Raw genomic sequence first — 18,192 nt, 5'->3', positions numbered from 1 at the left:
CAGTCAGGAAAGAGCTTGCCTTGCAAGTATCAGGACCTGAGTTTGATCCCGGAAAGTCATGTCCCATGCACAGGGAGGTAGAGACAGGAGGGTCTGTGGGGCTTGCAGCTCACCAGCCTAGCTCACTTGTCAATGAAGAATTTGGCCTTAAAATAAGATAAAATAAAAAGGGGGTTGGATAGCAGTGGTTAGGAGCACTTGCTGTGAAGTCATGAGGACTGGAGTCTGGATCCAAACACTCATCTGACAAGCCGCGTCCCTGTAAACACCTATAGAACTGGCTCCTGAGGAAGCAAAAAGGCAGAGAGCTCTGGGGTTTGCCAGCCTCCTCCCTAGCTGAGAAAACTAGAGGCCCAGGTTCAGGGAGAGACCCTGCCTTGAAGACATACATAGAGAGTGCTAGAGGCACATACCTGCCGTCCTCGACTGACCTGAGGAGAGGACCGTACCTGAAGTTCTTGAGCTTCCCCTTGCATGCAAACACGTATGCATACGTACGCACACCGGTGTGCATACCACACAAATACTTTACAAATACCACACTTTACGCATACATGCGTAAAGAAATAAAGACACAGCTACTTTCACTTAGTAAGCAGAACAGCATTACCACAATCTGGTCATTATAGCCACTGAGCCATTCAGCATGGTCCACAAGGATATAAATACATCCCTGCTAGTCACCTAGAACTTATATAAAACAGGGAGACATTTGTATCATGATTAAGTCTTTTTTAAAAAGAAGCCCCTTGGGTTCTTTCTTAAAATCTTGGCTAGCTATCTACTCAGTCCTTAAATGATCACAGCAGACCACTCAGGCCAAGGGAGGACCGGAAGACACTGCTGTTCATTTGGGGCTGAAATGAGAAAAATGGCTTCCGTCTTTCCAGTCTTAGCCCCCAAATCTCCAAGCAGCAGCACAAGGCTCAGCTGCCATGATAATTCCATTAGGCCTGCAATGAGGCATTAGGTAAATGGCCATCCCAGAGGCTTCTACTACAAGGGGAGACTGACCTCATGAGGCTCGAAAACAGGCAGACTGATCAACTGCAACAGGACAAAAACAAGCAGAGCAAATTTGACAAATTATGGCATTACCAGTGAGAGTGCCGCAGATTCTGAGTTTTTTCCTCTGGTGCTGTTCACTATACAGATTTATCTGCAGTGTTTAAGCCTTAAGAAGTGAGCTCTCGGGGCTTGAGAGATGGCTCCCAGCATTGAAGAGCATGGGCTAGCTGTTCCTGTAGAGTACCACTGTTGGGTTTCCGACACCCTCACTGCGGCTCATAACCTTATAATTCCAGTTCCTGGGAATCTAACGCCCTCTTCTGTCCACTGGAGGTACTGCAGGCACATACACGCAGGTAAAACACCTGCATGTATAAAAATTAAAAATAAAAAACGCAGCTCTCAGGGAAGAGCCTCAAACACATGGGCACAAGGGAAAATTGCCTGAACAAAACACCAGTGGGTTATGCTCTATGATCAAGAGTCGACAAATGGGACCTCATAAAATTGTAAGCTTCTGTAAGGCGAAGGACACTGTCATTAGGACAAAACAGCAACCAACAGATTGGGAAAAGATCTTTACCAATCCTACAACAGAAAGAGGCCTTATATCCAAAATATACAAAGAACTCAAGAAGTTAGACCACAGGGAGACAAATAACCCTATTAAAAAATGGAGTTCAGAGCTAAACAGAGAATTCACAGCTGAGTAATGCTGAATGGCTGAGAAACACCTAAAGAAATGTTCAACATCTTTAGTCATAAGGGAAATGCAAATCAAAACAACCCTGAGATTCCACCTCACACCAGTCAGAATGGCTAAGAACAAAAACTCAGGTGATAGCAGATGCTGGCGAGGATGTGAAGAAAGAACAACACTCCTCCATTGTTGGTGGGATTGCAAGCTGGTACAACCACTCTGGAAATCAGTCTGGAGGTTCCTCAGAAAATTGGGCATAACGCAAAAGATGCTCCAACATATAACAAAGACACGTGCTCCACTATGTTCATAGCAGCCTTATTTATAATAGCCAGAAGCTGGAAAGAACCCAGATGTTGTTCAACAGAGGAATGGATACAGAAAATGTGGTACATTTACACAATGGAATACTACTCAGCTATTAAAAACAATGACTTCATGAAATTCATAGGCAAATGGATAGAACTAGAAAATATCATCCTGAATGAGGTAACCCAATCAAAAAGGAACACACACGGTATGTACTCACTGAAAAAAGATATTAGCCCAAAAACTTGGATTACCCAAGATAAAATCCACAGACCACATGAAGCTCAAGAAGAAGGAAAACCAAAGTGTGGATGCTTCAGTCCTTCTTAAAAGGGGGAACAAAAATATTAGTAGGGGGAAATATGGAGACAAAGTTTGGAGCAGAGACCAAAGGAATGGCCTTTCAGAGACTGCCCCACCTGGGGATCCAGCCCTTATACATATAGTCACCAAACCCAGACAATATTGCTGATACCAAGAAGTACATGCTGACAGGAGCCTGCTATAGCTGTCTCCTGAGAGACTCAGCCAGAGCGTGACAAATACAGAGGTGAATGCTCGCAGCTCACCATTGAACTGAGAATGGGGTCCCCACTGGAGGAATTAGAGAAAGGATTGAAGGAGCTGAAGGGGTTTACAACAGCATAAGAACAACAATACCAACCTACCAGAGCTCCCAGGGACTAAACCACTATACAAAGAGTACACATGGACAGACCCATGGCTCCAGCTGCATATGTAGCACAGGATGGCCTTGTTGGGCACCAGTGGGAAGAGAAGCCCTTGGTCCTGCCAAGGCTGGACTCCCCAGTGTAGGGGAATGTCAGGGTGGGGAGGAAAAAAGGGGTGGGTGATTGGGTGGGGGAATACCCTCATAGGAAAGGGGAGGTGGGATGAGATGGGGGTTTATGGACAGGAAATTGGGAATAAAGGGGATAACCTTTGAAATGTAAATTAAAAATATACAAAAAAAACAAACCCCACCCCCCCAAAGCTCTCAGATGTTTCTATGGGCAAGCCCTGTCCTGCCCTCCCTCACCTTCTTCCTTCCCATCCCCCCATTGTATGTGATTACTATTTTTTTAATTAATTAATTAACTAATTAATTTTGAGACAAGGTTCGTCTACTTAGCCCTGGCTGCCTTGGAACTCATTACGTGGTCTCCGCTAGTCTCGAGATCAGAGATCTGCCTGTCTCTGTCTCCTAAGTGCTGTGCTCAAAGGTGTGTGCCCCCACCCGGCTTGTTCTCTGTTTGTCTGAGTGCAGAGCCGAGGAATGAAGGCTCTCGGCATGCTGGCCCATACTCTGTGAACTAAGCTATGCCCCTCGGTCCTTGCGTGGATTCTTTTTCAAACCAGTCATTTATAGGATCAGCCACAAAAGCTAACCTGAGGTAGAACTCTGAGAAACAGCCCTTCGTTTTCCTCCGGGATAAATGACCACTCTGGATGCTGGGAGAATCAAATGAAGACGTGCACACTGGGTCAGATCCCAAGGATCCTTGATAACAAACTGAGAGCTCCCCCCACCCAGCCTTTCTACCCTCTCCCTAGAGAACGTGAGGATTCCTCTTCTATTGTTGGGCAACATTTCAGTATTTGTCTCTTTACGGAGTTGCCCTGCTTCTCTGAAGCAAGCCATAGAGCTACAGAACTCACCTCGCATTATTATAGAGGAAAATGTGTGTGTGTGTGTGTGTGTGTGTGTGTGTGTGTGTGTGTGAGAGAGAGAGAGAGAGAGAGAGAGAGAGAGAGAGAGAGAGAGAGAGGTGTAGGTGCCTACAGTGGCCCAAAAGAGGGTGCAAGATTCCCCCAGAGAGTGGGGTTGTAAGGGGTTATGAGCTGCCCAATGTGGATTATCAAACCAAATCTGAAAGAATGGCAAGTGCTCTAACCACTGGACCATCCTTCCAGCTCCTCACCTGCTAGGAGAGCAACAGGAAAGCGACCCTACCCCACAACGTGGCCTTCAAAAAATCGGGGTACGGCACCCTAAAAGCACACAGCGACTTCAAATCACTCATCTCCGAGCTCCCTGCTACATTCACAGCTCACCTGCCCAGCTGTGGAAGGAGGTCGAGTGAACCAGAACACTGAGGTTGCTTAGGAGTGAGCTGTACACTGAGAGCCCGAACGACCGCATGCCAGAGAGGGCGAATCATACCATCCTTTCACAGCTTGCTCAAAGTCGGGGGATCGGTTTGTTAGAGTCAAGGCTAGAAGCCTGGGGGCCAAACATTCACTCCTTGTGGTGGGGTGGACACAGGTTCTTTGTGTCTCTGTCAGTGGTGGTGACGAAGGTTGGGAGGCCCCTTGGGTGTCAGCTCTTTACGGTGTGTCAGTTGAATCTATGCCCTAAGTTTCGCCACTAGCTCCGGGCGGCAGGGGACTTTGGTAAGACCTACTCAGGCATGGCCTGAACTGCACTCTGCATACAGACCTTCTGGTTGTCTCGAGGTGTAATACCTGGAAATCTGAGTAATGAGAGAGGAAGTGAGGCAGGTCCCTGGGGCCTGCAGGCAGTGAGTCTGAGTGACAGTCAAAACAGCAACCAAAATGCCCCAGCCTGTACCCTCGAGATCAGAAATGTCGGCCTAGAGTTGAGGACGTAGCTCAGTGGTAGAGGGCTCAAGTGACGTCCATGAGACCCTGGATTCCACTCTCTGCATGATCACCAAACACATACGTACGTATATGCATGCCATGGCCACATACAAGCAAGATCCAGGAAGCAGCAGCCCCCTCCTACTTTTGTGCCAGCTCGGTGCAGGAACGACTTCAGGGCTGCTCTGCTTTTCCTTGGGCTGAAATACACACCCATCCACTCTCCTCACGTGACCAACATAGGGAGGTCACTCTCAAATGGCTTTGGCACGGGGCTAAATCCGAGTGCAGCATGCCTACCTGTCAGCATCTCCGAGGCCCAGGGAGGTATTTCGTTGTAGGGTCTCTCGCACCACAGCCATCCCATCAGGAAGCCGGTTCAGGCGACGAGTGTAAAGGCCAAGTCCGCCATCGGTCATATACCTTTGGAAGAAGAGGATGGTAGGTGGTCAGAATCAGCGGCACGCAGTCTTGTCACTGTATCCAGAAACCGCACGGGTAACTTGTGCTCTTAGGTGGGGAGGGAACAGTCCCCGAGGCTCTGACACTACAGCCCAAGGAAAATCCGGCTGCTGATTCAGCCTAGGATCTTGTGGGGTGGGGAGAGAGCATGTGAGGCTTAATGAATGCAAACTCATGGGACTCTATGAAGCAGAAAGAACCAAGGAGTAAAATCAGCTGTCAGATGTATCTGTGACGCGCTTCTGAATCTCAGCAATTATGCAAGCAGATGTCCCATCGATGTCATGTAAACAGAGCTGACGAGTCCTTAGCACACTGCGGGCAAAACGGCTACAGACTGGGGAAAGCAGGCAAGCTTTGAGGGAGGAGGCAGGAGAGGATGGAGGATGGAGAAAGACCACATGAGTGGCAGGCATCGCGGCTCCTACGGTTAAAGTATGAACGGTGTCTAGTTTCACCTTTGACACCGATGCTGTCAGAGGTTTCCCGTAAGACTGTGAGTAACACTCAGTTCCTCTTGGTGATGCTACAAGGCCATCTTCTGTTGGACCCCGTGGGCTTTGGCGAGGGAGAACCCCAGAACCTCCTGAATACATGGCTTAAAATCTAAGAACCAGAGAGTCCCTGTGAGCACAGTCAGACTTGTTTAAGCATAAGGCATCTGTGCCTCCTGTTACCCAGGCCCCTCCCGTTACCCCCAAGCAGGGACTGGGTAGGTGGTCCTCCTCGGTTTCAAAGGAGAATGAGTAGCAGCGCTAAATTTAGGCAGAGCCGGGTACTGAACTTGATTGTTTTGAGCCTGCATGGGCCCCATTAGGTCGTTGGCTAGGTTTCTGAAAAAGTAAGACTTTTATATTTCGAGTAGAGTAATGTGGAGCTCAGAGCCCCATAAGTCACTGTGCTCTTGACAGGGCTGGCTGAGCTGAATCATGGGAGTTTCCTACATGTGTGTTTCCACTTACATGTACAATGTGTTATCTGACCCTGCCTGCCACCGGCTTCACATGTAGTTTTTTTTTTTTTTTTTTTTTGAGAACACAATTGTGAGGTACTGAGCTTTTGGGCAGAGGCAGAGAAGCAAGAAAGGGGCAGAGAAGAAAGCCTTCCGTGGAGCCACCTTGTATGAACAGTAGTCATACATACATACATACATACATACATACATACATACATACACAAACTCTATATGTACAGACACATCTATATGTACAGACCCTCCATACCTACACACACACGTGCACATGACACACACACACCCACACACTTAAATACATACTACACATATACACAGTACATACACTACACAACTATATACTTATACATACACTATATATACACATACTGCACACACACATGTGTGAGCATGCATTTGACACACTACACATACATACACTAGTACACACACACTACACACACACACACAGAAAAGTACACACTATATACATAAATCTCTCTCTTTTTAAAAGAAGGTTTATTTATTTATAGGAGTACACTGTCACTCTCTTCAGACACACCAGAAGAGGGCATCAGATCTCATTATAGATGGTTGTGAGCCACCATGTGGTTGCTGGGATTTGAACTCAGGACCTCTGGAAGAGCAGTCAGTGTTTTTAACCATTGAGCCATCTCTCTAGCCCCCTACATAAATCTCTTCGTCTAGTCACTCAAACCAAGTGTTTGTGGTTGTGCCAACAAGACAGAACAGATTGAACTTTTCACCCAGCGGTATGATTAAAGAAAAAAAAAAGCAATCTGTGAAAATCCACTGAATTGTACATTTTAAAATGGTGTGTTTTATGGTCCATAAATTATATATTAATGAAAACTAAAATAAAAGAATGATTGCAGCCGTCATTAAACGATCATTTTCACAACCACCTTTTAATGTCTTGCTCTCAGAAGATGGTGTGCTTTTTGAATGTGGGGTCTGTTATTTTGTTCAAATCCATATCCCTAGCTCATTCTGTTTCTACACGTATATTGAATATTTCTTTGCTTGGGTACGTGCACACATGAAATAATGAAGCGCCGGGGGCTGGAGAGATGGCTCAGCGGTTAAGAGCACTGACTGCTCTTCCAGAGGTTCTGAGTTCAAGTCCCAGCAACCACATGGTGGCTCACAGCCATTTATAACAGATTCTGGTGTATCTGAAGACAGCTACAATGTACACATATATACTAAATAAAATATTTAAAAAAAAAAAGAAATAACGAAGCCCAGACCAACAACAACAGAGGGCACGGCAGATGTGCGCTGCGATCATGCTGATCATGGGGTCTCTTCCCACCAGCTTACATGTCAGCCAACTAGACACCTAAGCCACAAAGCAAGGCAGACTGAGTCTGCCCGTCACCATACCTAGGATCTGTCTGTCTGTCTGCTTCTGCCTGTCTGCCTGTCTGTCTGACTGTCTGTGTACCAGATGTAGCAGGCCAGGGTATAGCAGAGTGGATGACTTGTATCTGAGTAGCAAAAGAGGGGCAAACGCCCCCACCAAAGGTGCAGAGTCTACTGAAGGCTGAACATTGAGAAAATGCCCTCGCCTCTAGAGTAAGGGAGTAAGGGAGCTCTTCATAGCACAACCTCACGTCCCATTAACCAGGGCAGTTAATCTTGATCTCAACAAAGCCACCCTACCAGTTAGATAAACACGATTTTTTTTTCCCCAACTGGGGAGCTCTTGTCAAAGGACAAACAAACTAATTTTAGCAGCACTCACTCCCTGCTGGATTTTTATTGCTGGTGAAACAGTATATAAGGTGGATCAATGACATGCACCTGGGCAAGAAGATGACAGCCCTCCGCCCCTCACCCCTGCCGAGGGAAGAGCGGGATGCTGGGACAGATGGACTATAGTCTGTGACCTACACTCACACCCACCCACACAAACACCACATACACAATATGAAAAGAAGAGTTTTAAGTTTTTGTTATTTTATTAGTGGGTATGTATGAACATGACACACACAGGCTGTGCAGAGGTCAGAGGGCTACCCTAAGAAGCCGCTTTCCTCCTTTACGCAGCAAGTGCCTTTATCCTCAGGGCCACTGCTGTTCCTCTGCATGTATTTCTAGTTTCTGCCCCAGCAAGGCCAACCCCGCATGAGTGCCTGGCCCTCCGAGGGAGCGGATATCCATCCGAAACCCTGGCGGAGGCTCAGAGTTGTCAACAGACTCACACTCCGAGGGCTTAGGAAGACAGTGGGGAAGGTCGTCTCATCTCCTGCAGCTCTATCTGAGGCTCACATGGGGTGGGGACATGAAATGACTTGCTCAAGGTTACGACAAGCTAAGAAGACAGCTGATCCAGGGCTGAGTCCCAGAGCCCCAGCACCACACCTGCCTTCTCCTTGGGGACACAAACAATTATCACTGTTATCCAATGAGGAGCTGTGATACCTTTGTATCTGCCACATGGGTTCCTGCCTACCTCAGAGGCTACTGAACAATTCCCACATTGCCTGAGTTCTGCAGTGACAGCGGTCGAGGGCCTTCCAAAGCTTCCCAAGACCTCCAGACCAGGGCCATCTCATAATTAATATACATCCTGTTCCTATCGTCTACTCCAAGTGCCCATGCCTTAGGACAATAGTCCTACGACTCCTGGACACGATTACATTCACTAGGCTCTGTGCGAGCCTGGGGCTAGAGAGGTGAAAGACCCAGGTTCTGCCTGCCGGAACTCACAATTATTGGGAATTAGGCAAATAGTTCTTCACTCCAAACTGAGGGGCATAACACGAAAGTTTAAGAGACCGGAGGCTGAGGTGGGGTGCGGCAGCCATAGGTGTCAGAGTGCTGTAGAAGCTGGTCCTGCCGGTGACACTGGGGTTTGCTTATGAAAAGAAAGTCCATCCTGGCACACTGGACCATAGCACCAAAGCAGGAAGGGAAAATGGAAGAGGTAAGGCAGGAGAAGGGAGGAGTTAGCTGTGACTGGACTACCAGGGAGAATGGTGAACTGCATGGGAACCGAGGCAAAGTGCTGGGATGCAGAGGGGGCTGAGAGCTCCTGGTGGAGAGACAGGAAGGTACCAAGTAGGTGAGTCACAGGCCGTGCTCCAGTTTCAAAGAACACATTGGATTTTCCATACTGTCATCATTCCATATCCTATATTTAACAAGACTTATTTATATATAGTTTTGAGTTTTTTATTCATTTTATGTGCATGGGTGTTCTCTGTGTGTGTGTGTGTGTGTGTGTGTGTGTGTGTGTGTGTGTATCTGTGTATCATGTGCATGTCTGATGTCCAGTGTCCAGGAAGGACACAATGTTTGTGAACCACCATGATGGTTCTGGGAATCAAATGCAGATCCTCTGAAAGAGCAGACAGTGAGCGCTCTAAACTGTGGGACCACCTTTCTAGCCCCCTATTCATTTATGTTTTTAATTATGTCTATGCATGTATGTCTGTGTGGGCGTATGTGCACATGTGTGCAGTTACCCGAGGAAGACAGAAGACCCCTTGAGCTGGCATCAAAGGATGCTGTGAACCACCTGATGTAGGTGCTGGGAACCAAACTCTGGTCCCTTGGAAGAGCAGTGCACATCTCTGGGCCTCCTCTTCTGCTCCTCATATACCAAATGCTTTTTTGGTAAGCATTTTTTTTCTCACCAAATATTCTGCTACAGACTTTTCCAAAACACTAGTTCTCATGCTGGCTGAGTCACCTTGACTTTTAGGGAATGAGCAAGCCTGCAGGGTAGACCTCATATCCCTGTAGAGCAAAAACATTGCAAAGGCTCTGTGCCAACTACAAGAAACCTCTTTTTTCTTTTCTTTTTCTTTCTTCCTTTCCTTTGGTTTTTTGTTTTGTTTTGTTTTTTGAGATAGGGTGTTTCTGTGTGGCCATGGCTGTCCTGGAACACACTCCGTAGATCAGGCTGGCCTCAAATTCACACTGGCTAAGGAAAAAGGCTTTGGAACCCCACAGCGTCCATTAGAACAAGCACACCAGACAGAGTCCAAGGCTGGGTAAAGAGATCCTTTCCCTTCCTTAGGTGCAGTGAGGTAATACCGTAGAGCCAAGTGAAACTGGCTGAATGAACTTTGGGGAAGGGACAGGTCCTTGTACTTTCAAAGTTCACAGTTCAACCTAGTCTGCCTCACTCAGGGTCCTGGAAAGATGTCACCATCGTGGAGAGCTGGAAGCAGGGATGGGGCAGGAACCAGACAGGTAGGGACGTACTCTAGTACACTTACAGCAGCGCATGCGGCTAAAAGAAATAGAGTTCTCTGCTGCAGGCAATGAAAGAGCAAACAGGACGAGGAAAGCACACCAAGCCGGGCAACTACTTTTCTTCAAAGACTTCTCAGGCTGTCTGCAAGCTTTTGGACACAGCTATAGTTTAGAAGTGAACACGGGCAAATGGGCATAGGTGAGATCGCTTGCCAATGTCAACCTGAAGACTCGTGCACGCACATCAACAGTTAGGGTGTCGCATGAAGCCCGGAGCAGGAGGTGAGCTGATGGACAGCCCAGAGCCTCCACATCTTAGCGGCTAAACAACATGTGCTTTCAAGGCCCTCTGCAGGGTTACAGCCCAGTGTGACATCGATTCTCGGAGTTTATTAGGATGTAAATTGAGTTTCTGGACAAACCTGTAAAAGGATCCTTTTAGCTTAGGGCCTCTTAGAAGTTAGATGGATAAACCTCCCTCTGGGTCACAGAAGGACAAGCTGAATGCCAGCCTAGCTGAGCAGTCTAATCCCTTTGAAGGCGGCCGATCTTTACCAAAGGTCTTTACCAAAGGCGGGCAGCTGCTGTGTCTGATTTAAGATGATGCATATGAAATGCAAAAATGAGATCACACACACACACACACACACACAAAACAGGGCCAATTCTTCCTGTGCTGATATTAAAATGGTGGCACTCAAATTTAAGCAAATACCTAGCATTTTGCTTTCAGAACCCTTCTGCCCTGGAGTTTTAGTGCAACACATGTCACCCAGCAGACACTGCCATCCTCTTGGTGTCTCTATCCTCCTCACAGATTATTCTTAATTTCAAGGAAATAAAAACCATCCCAGTCAAAGATACTAATGCATTACTTTCTGTTGAAGGATCCCCTAGACGAACGTAAAATAAAACAAAACCGACGGCAGTTTCTGGAGAAAATACAAGGCCAGAGCGCCTTGCTCAAGTTTTTCTGTGGACAGGACTAGAATTACAAATGACCCGGACTGGGCAACACACCCACACTCACATCCACACGTGAGGGCAGGGACAGGTAGGAAAGCTCCCAGCTTTCATTCCACGCCTTTACAGGCAATCCTCCAACACTCATCCACACTCCCTTCAGCCATTTGCTGAAACCCTCCCAACAGCACCTGGGGCTGAGGGATACAGAACACATTTCCTACCTTTGCGCTGTTTTCTGCTGTCCCTGGGGGCTGCTTGCTCCCCAGGACCTCCCCAGGCTCCCAACGATTCTCTTTCCAGGAGGATGTAGGAGATTCACTTATATCCCTAGCTTCCTCCTCCCTTGTTTTTTGCCCAGCCCTGGAAAAGCCAGCCACCTGTAGCCACACTAAGCCACCTCAGATCTCAGCACAGGGCGCATATCCCTAGCAACCAGTCCTCGAAAGCTGTGAACTGTGCTGCTGCTGGGGAAGTTCTCAGCTCCTGCCCTGGCTTTTCTGCTATTCACATGCATCTCAGTCCTGGCTTGGAGGAAAGCTTCTCTGGATGTAGAGAAGCAGGCAGGCAGGGCAGCCACAGAAGTGAACCCAGGAGGTCTGCAGCCTACTCTGACTGGCCCTTGTCAACAGAGCCTGGCCCTCCAGGGAGCACTCCAAAGAGGTTGCCAAGCTAATCAGATGAAGCCTCCGAGGGCTGCAGGAGCCCAGAGAGCAGCAGGGGAGGAAGACGGGCTGGAATGGAGGGGCAATCAATCACTGTGTCTCGCTTCCCGACCCCCAGACAGGTGTCCCAGAATTAAGTCATTTCTATTGGTAAAACCAGGTACAGAAGAGAGCACCCTGTCGGCAAACACAAGGCGTAATTGGGATGTGGGGGTTGCAACAAATTAAACTCCTTACAATCGAGCAGGCTCAGCCCCCTCTGGCGGTTGCCCAGGTGGCTCAAGTCGGACCTTACACTTCAGCTAGGCCCCCCCCCACCCCCCCCCCCGCAGACTCAAACCCAAACAACAAAAGCAGTGACTTCTGCCCAGCAGGGGGTGGGTGGATAGGGGTGGGTAGGGGAGGTACAGACTGAAGATAAGAAACAGTTCCTCTGTTACGTCTACTTCTAGGCGTGCCTTTGTGTTTATTTCTAGACTGGGGTCTCACTCTGTAGCCAGGCTTGTCACAAACCTGAGATCCTCCTGCCTTCATCTCCTGGGTTCTAGGTAATGGCTGTGCACCACCATGGGAGGCATCATACCCTTTGCACTCTTAAGGTTTTGGGGTGGAGGTGGGGCAGGTGTTTCATGACATATGCAATATTTCAGTAACACTATGCATAAAATCTTTTAAGTACACGAGTGCTCTCTTTGCATGTATGCCTCCATGACAGAAGAGGACATCAGGCCCCATTACAGATGGCTGTGAGCCATCATGTGATTGCTGGGAATTGATCTCAGGACTTCTGGAAGAGCAGCCTGCACTCTTAACCACCGAGCCATCTGTCTGGCCCTACACGCCAAATCTTAAAAACAAATTCAACCAGGAGTAGTTTCGAGGCCACTATCTAAAGTGGAAGCTCTTGAAGTCAGATCTCTTTGAATCCCAGTAGAAGCCAAGGCCCCGTTTTTTTGTTTTTTTTTTACACATTTGCAATTAGCTGTGTTGGCTCTCAGGCCTCTGGGCTTCATGCCAAAGAGGGTCCAGCACGACTGACTGACTGTTGAGTGGCTGTTCGTCCCTTCGGCTGGACAATGGTTTGCCCATGGTGAGACTCTCCTTTACTCGAAGCAGGTGGGGGTGGGGGCTGAGGGGGCGGGACGGGGTGGGAAGGTAGACTTAGGAGGTGGGCTCAGGTGGGACTCCGCAGTGGTACCTGACAGCATTGTCATGCACTTGCTCCCCTGATTTCGGGTGCCCAGGTGACTCCACCTCATCTTTGCACTGTCTTATCCTCTCCATGCTCCCAGCAAAGTCATGGATCCAAGAGGGGAGATGCCTACACAGTAGTAAAATGTGATACCCTGATCTGTGCATCTTCTGTAAAATGCAGTGGGGTGCTCCTTATTATTCATTTATTTATTTATAGACGGGGTTTCTCTGTGTAGCTCTGGCTATCCTGAAACTCTATAGACCAGGGCCTCCGACTCAGAGATCTACCTGCTTTTGCCTCCTATGTGCTGGGATTAAAAGCGCTGACCACTTCCTGGCAAGAGATGCTCTAGACTTTAATAAAAGTCCACGGAACTCTAATTTCCAGAGGACTTCAGTTTAGCTCACCCAAAGATCTACACACAGGTAGACGCGCAGGAAGAATTTCAGCTGGGGGCTTGAGGAGCTGGTTCAGCACATAGGCCTTCTAGTACATAAGCATCAGGACCTGAGGGTCAGAAGCAGCATCAGGATCCCCAGCACTCGAAAGGGGTAGGAGAGCAGACTCTGTAAATCCAATCCAGGGGTGACAGGTGGAAAAAGGCGGATCCCTGGATCTCACTGGATGACGGACAGTGAATCAGTAAGTTCCAGGCCCAGTGAGAGACCTTGTCTTAAAAAAACTAAAGTGGCCATGGGTGTTGGTGGATGCCTTTAATGCAAGCACAGGGGAGGCAAATGGGTCTCTGTGAGCTGTAGGCTAGTTTGGTCTAGATTGAAAGCTCCAGGCCAAAGTGTGACAAAACACCTCGAGCCAAAAGTAAGTTGGGGAGGAAAGGGTTTATTCATTCTTCCATTGCTGCTCATCATCAAAGGAAGTCAGGACAGGAGTCAAACAGGGCAGGGATCTGGAGGTAGGACCTGAGGTCATAGGGAGGTGCTGCTTGCTGGCCTACTTCCCTGGCTTTGCTCAGCTTGCTCTCTTAGAGAACCCAGGACCACCTACCCAGGCATGGGTCCACCCACAATGGGCAGGCCCTTCCCCATCAATCACTAAGCAAATGCCTCAAGTCTGGGTTCTCACTGTGTCTTCTCAACCAAGATTTCCTCCTTTCAGCTAACTCCCCTTTGTGTGTCAAAATGACATAAGACTAGCCAGCACGCCCCGTCTCACAGGAAAAGAAAGGTGGATAGCAGAAAGGAATATAGCTAGCTCTGGCTCTACACACATGTGTGCACATAGGCAAACGCAAACAGATATATACTCGCATATATACACAAGAACAGGTGTAAATGCCACATATAATACAAAGACGATAACCTGAAGTTTCTTCTTCTTCTATTAGTGTGTGTGTGTGTGTGTGTGTGTGTGTGTGTGTGTGTAAAATGTGTAGGCCAGAAAACAACCTTGTAAAGTCGGTTCTTTCATTTTACCTTAAAAACAAACAAACAAACAAGCTGTATGTGTGTGGCCGCTTTGCAGTCGTGACTGTGTGAGCATGTATGCCTGGTACCTCTCAGGGCCTAAGAGATCCCCTGGAAGTGGAGGTAGAGATGGTTATGAGTTGCCATGCGAGGGCTGGAAATTGAACCTGGGTCCTCGGCTACAGGAATGTGTGCTCTAACTACTGAGCCACTGCCCTCTTCTCCTTACATCCGTGGGTTTGGGGGACTGAACTCAGGCTTATGCGACGAGCCATTTCTCTGGGCCCAAGAGTTTTAACTTTTGAAAAGCTGTAAGGATGCTAATGGAATGCATCCTTGGGCTGACAGAGAGCCAAGAAGTACAGCCAGTGTCCTTAGCACCTCCTGTCTAAGTAAATGGGCATGTGTAAAGCTTCCATCGTGATCCGCGAGAACCCTTGTCTGAAGTGGGAACTCTTGCACATCCCTCTGAAGAAACACTGCCAGCTTTGGACGACGGGCAGGCAGCCCCCGAACCCCCCACGTCATCCCCAACCCCCGTATCTGGGGTTCCTGTCTCGACTCAATTCTCTTTTTTGTGGTTCAACTGCTAGTGTGGATGGCAGCAAATATTTCTAGCGCCAGCAGGAAGCTTTCTGTTCACCCTGTGAAAGATGAGACGCGTCCTAGCACACAGGAGGCCGCTCTCTAGACAAAGCCCCTTTAAGCTCTTTCTTGGCGTGAAACAGGTTGAACACAGACGCACTGATACCCAGGAAGTCTCGGAGCTCAAATCACCAGGGACTCAGAGAAAAATACACTTTCCAGGGCCACGGCTCCCTTGGCTGTAGGCTGTCCTTAGCAGGGTTCAAACTAAATTCTACTTTATTATTTTTTTTAAAAAAGTAATTTTTTTCAGAGCATTCTTAGGTTTCTAAGAAAGTTGCGCTCTAACCATTGCCTGGCCCCCTCCTCCCTTCAAAATGTGATCTATACACATTTTATGTTAATGTGGTACATGGTTGCCATTGACAAGCCCATTTCATTGACAGATAACTGATGCCTATCTTCATGTGAGCTCTTCTGTGTTTAGAGCTCTGCAAAAGTCATGCGTACAGGGGGTTGGAAGGATGGCTCAGTGGTTAAGAACACTAGATGCGGGGTTGGGGATTTAGCTCAGTGGTAGAGCACATGCCTAGCATGTGCAAGGCCCTGAGTTCGGTCCCCAGCTCCGAAAAAAAGAAAAAACAAAAAAAAAAAAAAAAAAAAACCAAAAAAAAAAAAAGAAAGAAAGAAAGAAAGAAAAAAAAAAGAAAAAACAAACAAAGAACACTAGATGCTCTTCCAGGGCAAAAAGGTTCAACCCATTTGGTGGCTCACAACTGTCACTAACTTGAGTTCCAGGGAAGCAAATACCTTCTTGTGGCCTCTGTAGGCATTAGGCTCAGACACACAAAACGTCTATACACATAAATCGAATTTAAAGAATAAGAAAACAATCACGTATCCTCTAGACTAGTATCATAGAATATAATCTAACACTCTTTTTTTTTTTTTCTTTTTCAGAGCTGGGGACCGAACCCAGGGCCTTGCACTTGCTAGGCAAGCACTCTACCACTGAGCTAAATCCCCAACCCCTCCAACACTCTTTAAAAAAAAAAAAAGATCCCTGGGGCTCCTCCTGGTCACTGCCTTCTACATACATGCAATTAAAACAAGCACGTTGGTAACTCTGCCCTGAGAAGAACCTATCAGAAATGCCACCTTAAATCCCAAAATCAAGATGGGCCTGTTTCCCTAAGAATTAGTTGTCATGATGTGACAAGAGTGTCATGGTAATTTAAAAGATAAATCTTCAGTAACCGGTCCTGGCCTCCTCTGTGGTGAGAGGCAATCTCATCCATGTTAATAGGACCTAGGTTGAAGCTGACCCTCAGGTCAGGGCTTGGTAGAAATTGTTTCAGAACCTCACAGGTCATGGTCGAGGCGTGATAGCCATGATGACTTCAGAGCGCAGCAGACAAGGTGGGGTAGCCCCAGGAGTATCCCAGTCTCTGCACTGTCAGAAGAATCCTTCCTGAGCTGGGGAGACGGCTCAGTGGGTAAAGTCTAAGGACTTGAGTTTGACCCCATTGGTCCACATAAAAGCTGGACTTTGAAGGATGAGCATCTGGAATCCCAGTACCACAAGATAGAGACAGGGGAATGTCCAGATGCTTGTGGACTAGCTAGCTGGGTAGAGACAGGGGAATGCCCAGATGCTTGTGGACTAGCTAGCTAGCTGGGTAGCATAGCACAGGGGACCTGTCTCAGACCAGGTAGAAAAGTAAGGACACCCAAAGGCCAACCTCTGACTTCTAGATTCACATGCATTCTTGTCCACGACTTCTCCCCGCCCACAAGCACATCTGACACACTAAGATACACTGGCTAAGCTTCTGGGATGGCTATTCCTGTTGTTCCAAAGTCTCTGATCTGTTCCTCTACTCCTAAAGTGTCACATCACACAAGTTCTTCTTTACATTACAGCCAGAAACACGTGTGCTGGCTTTGAGAATTCTATGTTCTCTGTAGAAGATGAGTAGAGCCTTTGAGGGTGGGAACAGACACCCAGTGTTTCCTGCTCTCCTGGCTTCAGCAGACAGGCCTGGGGAACTGCCTTTGCCCGTATGACGCCAGGAAAGCGAGTGTCTGGCACCGTGCTTGAGGTTCACACAGGTTTCACCTAGTATTTATCAAAACTGCAACTGAGAGAAATGCCAAGGCATCCTGAGAACAGGCAGGTAATAGAGGGGGACTGGCTTGTAACAGATACGTCTCTTCTGCGGGCTGAGTCACAAGGTAAAAATGGCCAGATTTCTGGTGGCTCCTAGGAGAGGGGAAGGCTGCAGAAAGGGTGGGGCTACAGGAGGGCTACACGTAGGTATTTGTTCTGGAAGCAGCTCGTGTTTAAGGCTATGGTGTCCTTTTCAGCAAGAACTTTAGGAAGCTGCCGTTGTGGGCTAGGCACCAGCCTGCATGCTGGGGACTTGACCTCACAACTGCTTACATGGGGCTCAACAAGGGTAACGCAGAGAAAAGTACCAGAGAGGGCTTCTAACAGACGTCCTGGAAGTATTGACAGGGACGCCTTGGGTTGAAAGTTAGTGTGTGTACACGCGCACACGCATGCACACACGCACACACTCACTCACACACACACACACGCACGCACACACGCACACACACGCACGCACACACTCACTCACTGAAACACACAATAATAAAATCTTATAACCATATATTACAAACAGAGTCTGCAAAGCAAGCTCAGCAGTTAAGAACGCTTACTGCTTTTGCAAAGGACCTGGGTTCCATTCCCAGCACCACATAAGCTGGGCATGGAAGAGCATTTACAGCCGTTGGGAGGTTGTCCCCTTTACCAGAATGGCTGGCACAGGTCTGTCCTCAGAAGGGACGGACGTGACGCAGACTCGTAAGTGGACATGTCTCTTCCTACGTAGCAAGGCAGCTGCTGGAGCCGTGGGGGTGGAGGGCTGAATCGAGGGGTTATTCAGAAGCCGCATGCCAAGCACACAGGCAAACTAGCCAGTTCCTTTGACAGACAGTAGCCGAGAGTGCAGAGGACCCACAGCAGCCGGGTGCTGTGCTAGGCAGGCGGAGGGAAAGTACAATCTGGGAGAGGAAACGGGGCTGGTCCT

The 18,192-nt window shown here is 48.0% G+C and overlaps 1 protein-coding gene across 20 annotated transcripts in view; it reads right to left on the bottom strand.

The window, feature by feature from the left end:
* The window catches only part of Nav2 (neuron navigator 2), a 658,517-nt gene that overhangs the window by 114,600 nt on the left and 525,725 nt on the right, over positions 1-18,192 (bottom strand). For all 20 annotated transcript variants that reach the window (XR_015654269.1, XR_015654404.1, XR_015654363.1 and 17 more), the window contains one exon: positions 4,922-5,044. Coding sequence is in view for 14 of the 20 variants with exons in the window: in XM_087609805.1 (XP_087465931.1) it covers positions 4,922-5,044 (123 nt within the window). In the remaining 6 variants the exon portion in view is untranslated. The remainder of the gene's footprint in view (positions 1-4,921; positions 5,045-18,192) is intronic.

Source organism: Rattus norvegicus, chromosome 1 (assembly GCF_021556685.1).
Source record: "Rattus norvegicus strain SHRSP/BbbUtx chromosome 1, alternate assembly SHRSP_T2T, whole genome shotgun sequence".
NCBI classification, from domain to species: Eukaryota; Metazoa; Chordata; class Mammalia; order Rodentia; family Muridae; genus Rattus; species Rattus norvegicus.
The sequence above is the reverse complement of the archived record's forward strand: the minus strand, read 5'-3'. Positions and strand labels throughout refer to the sequence as shown.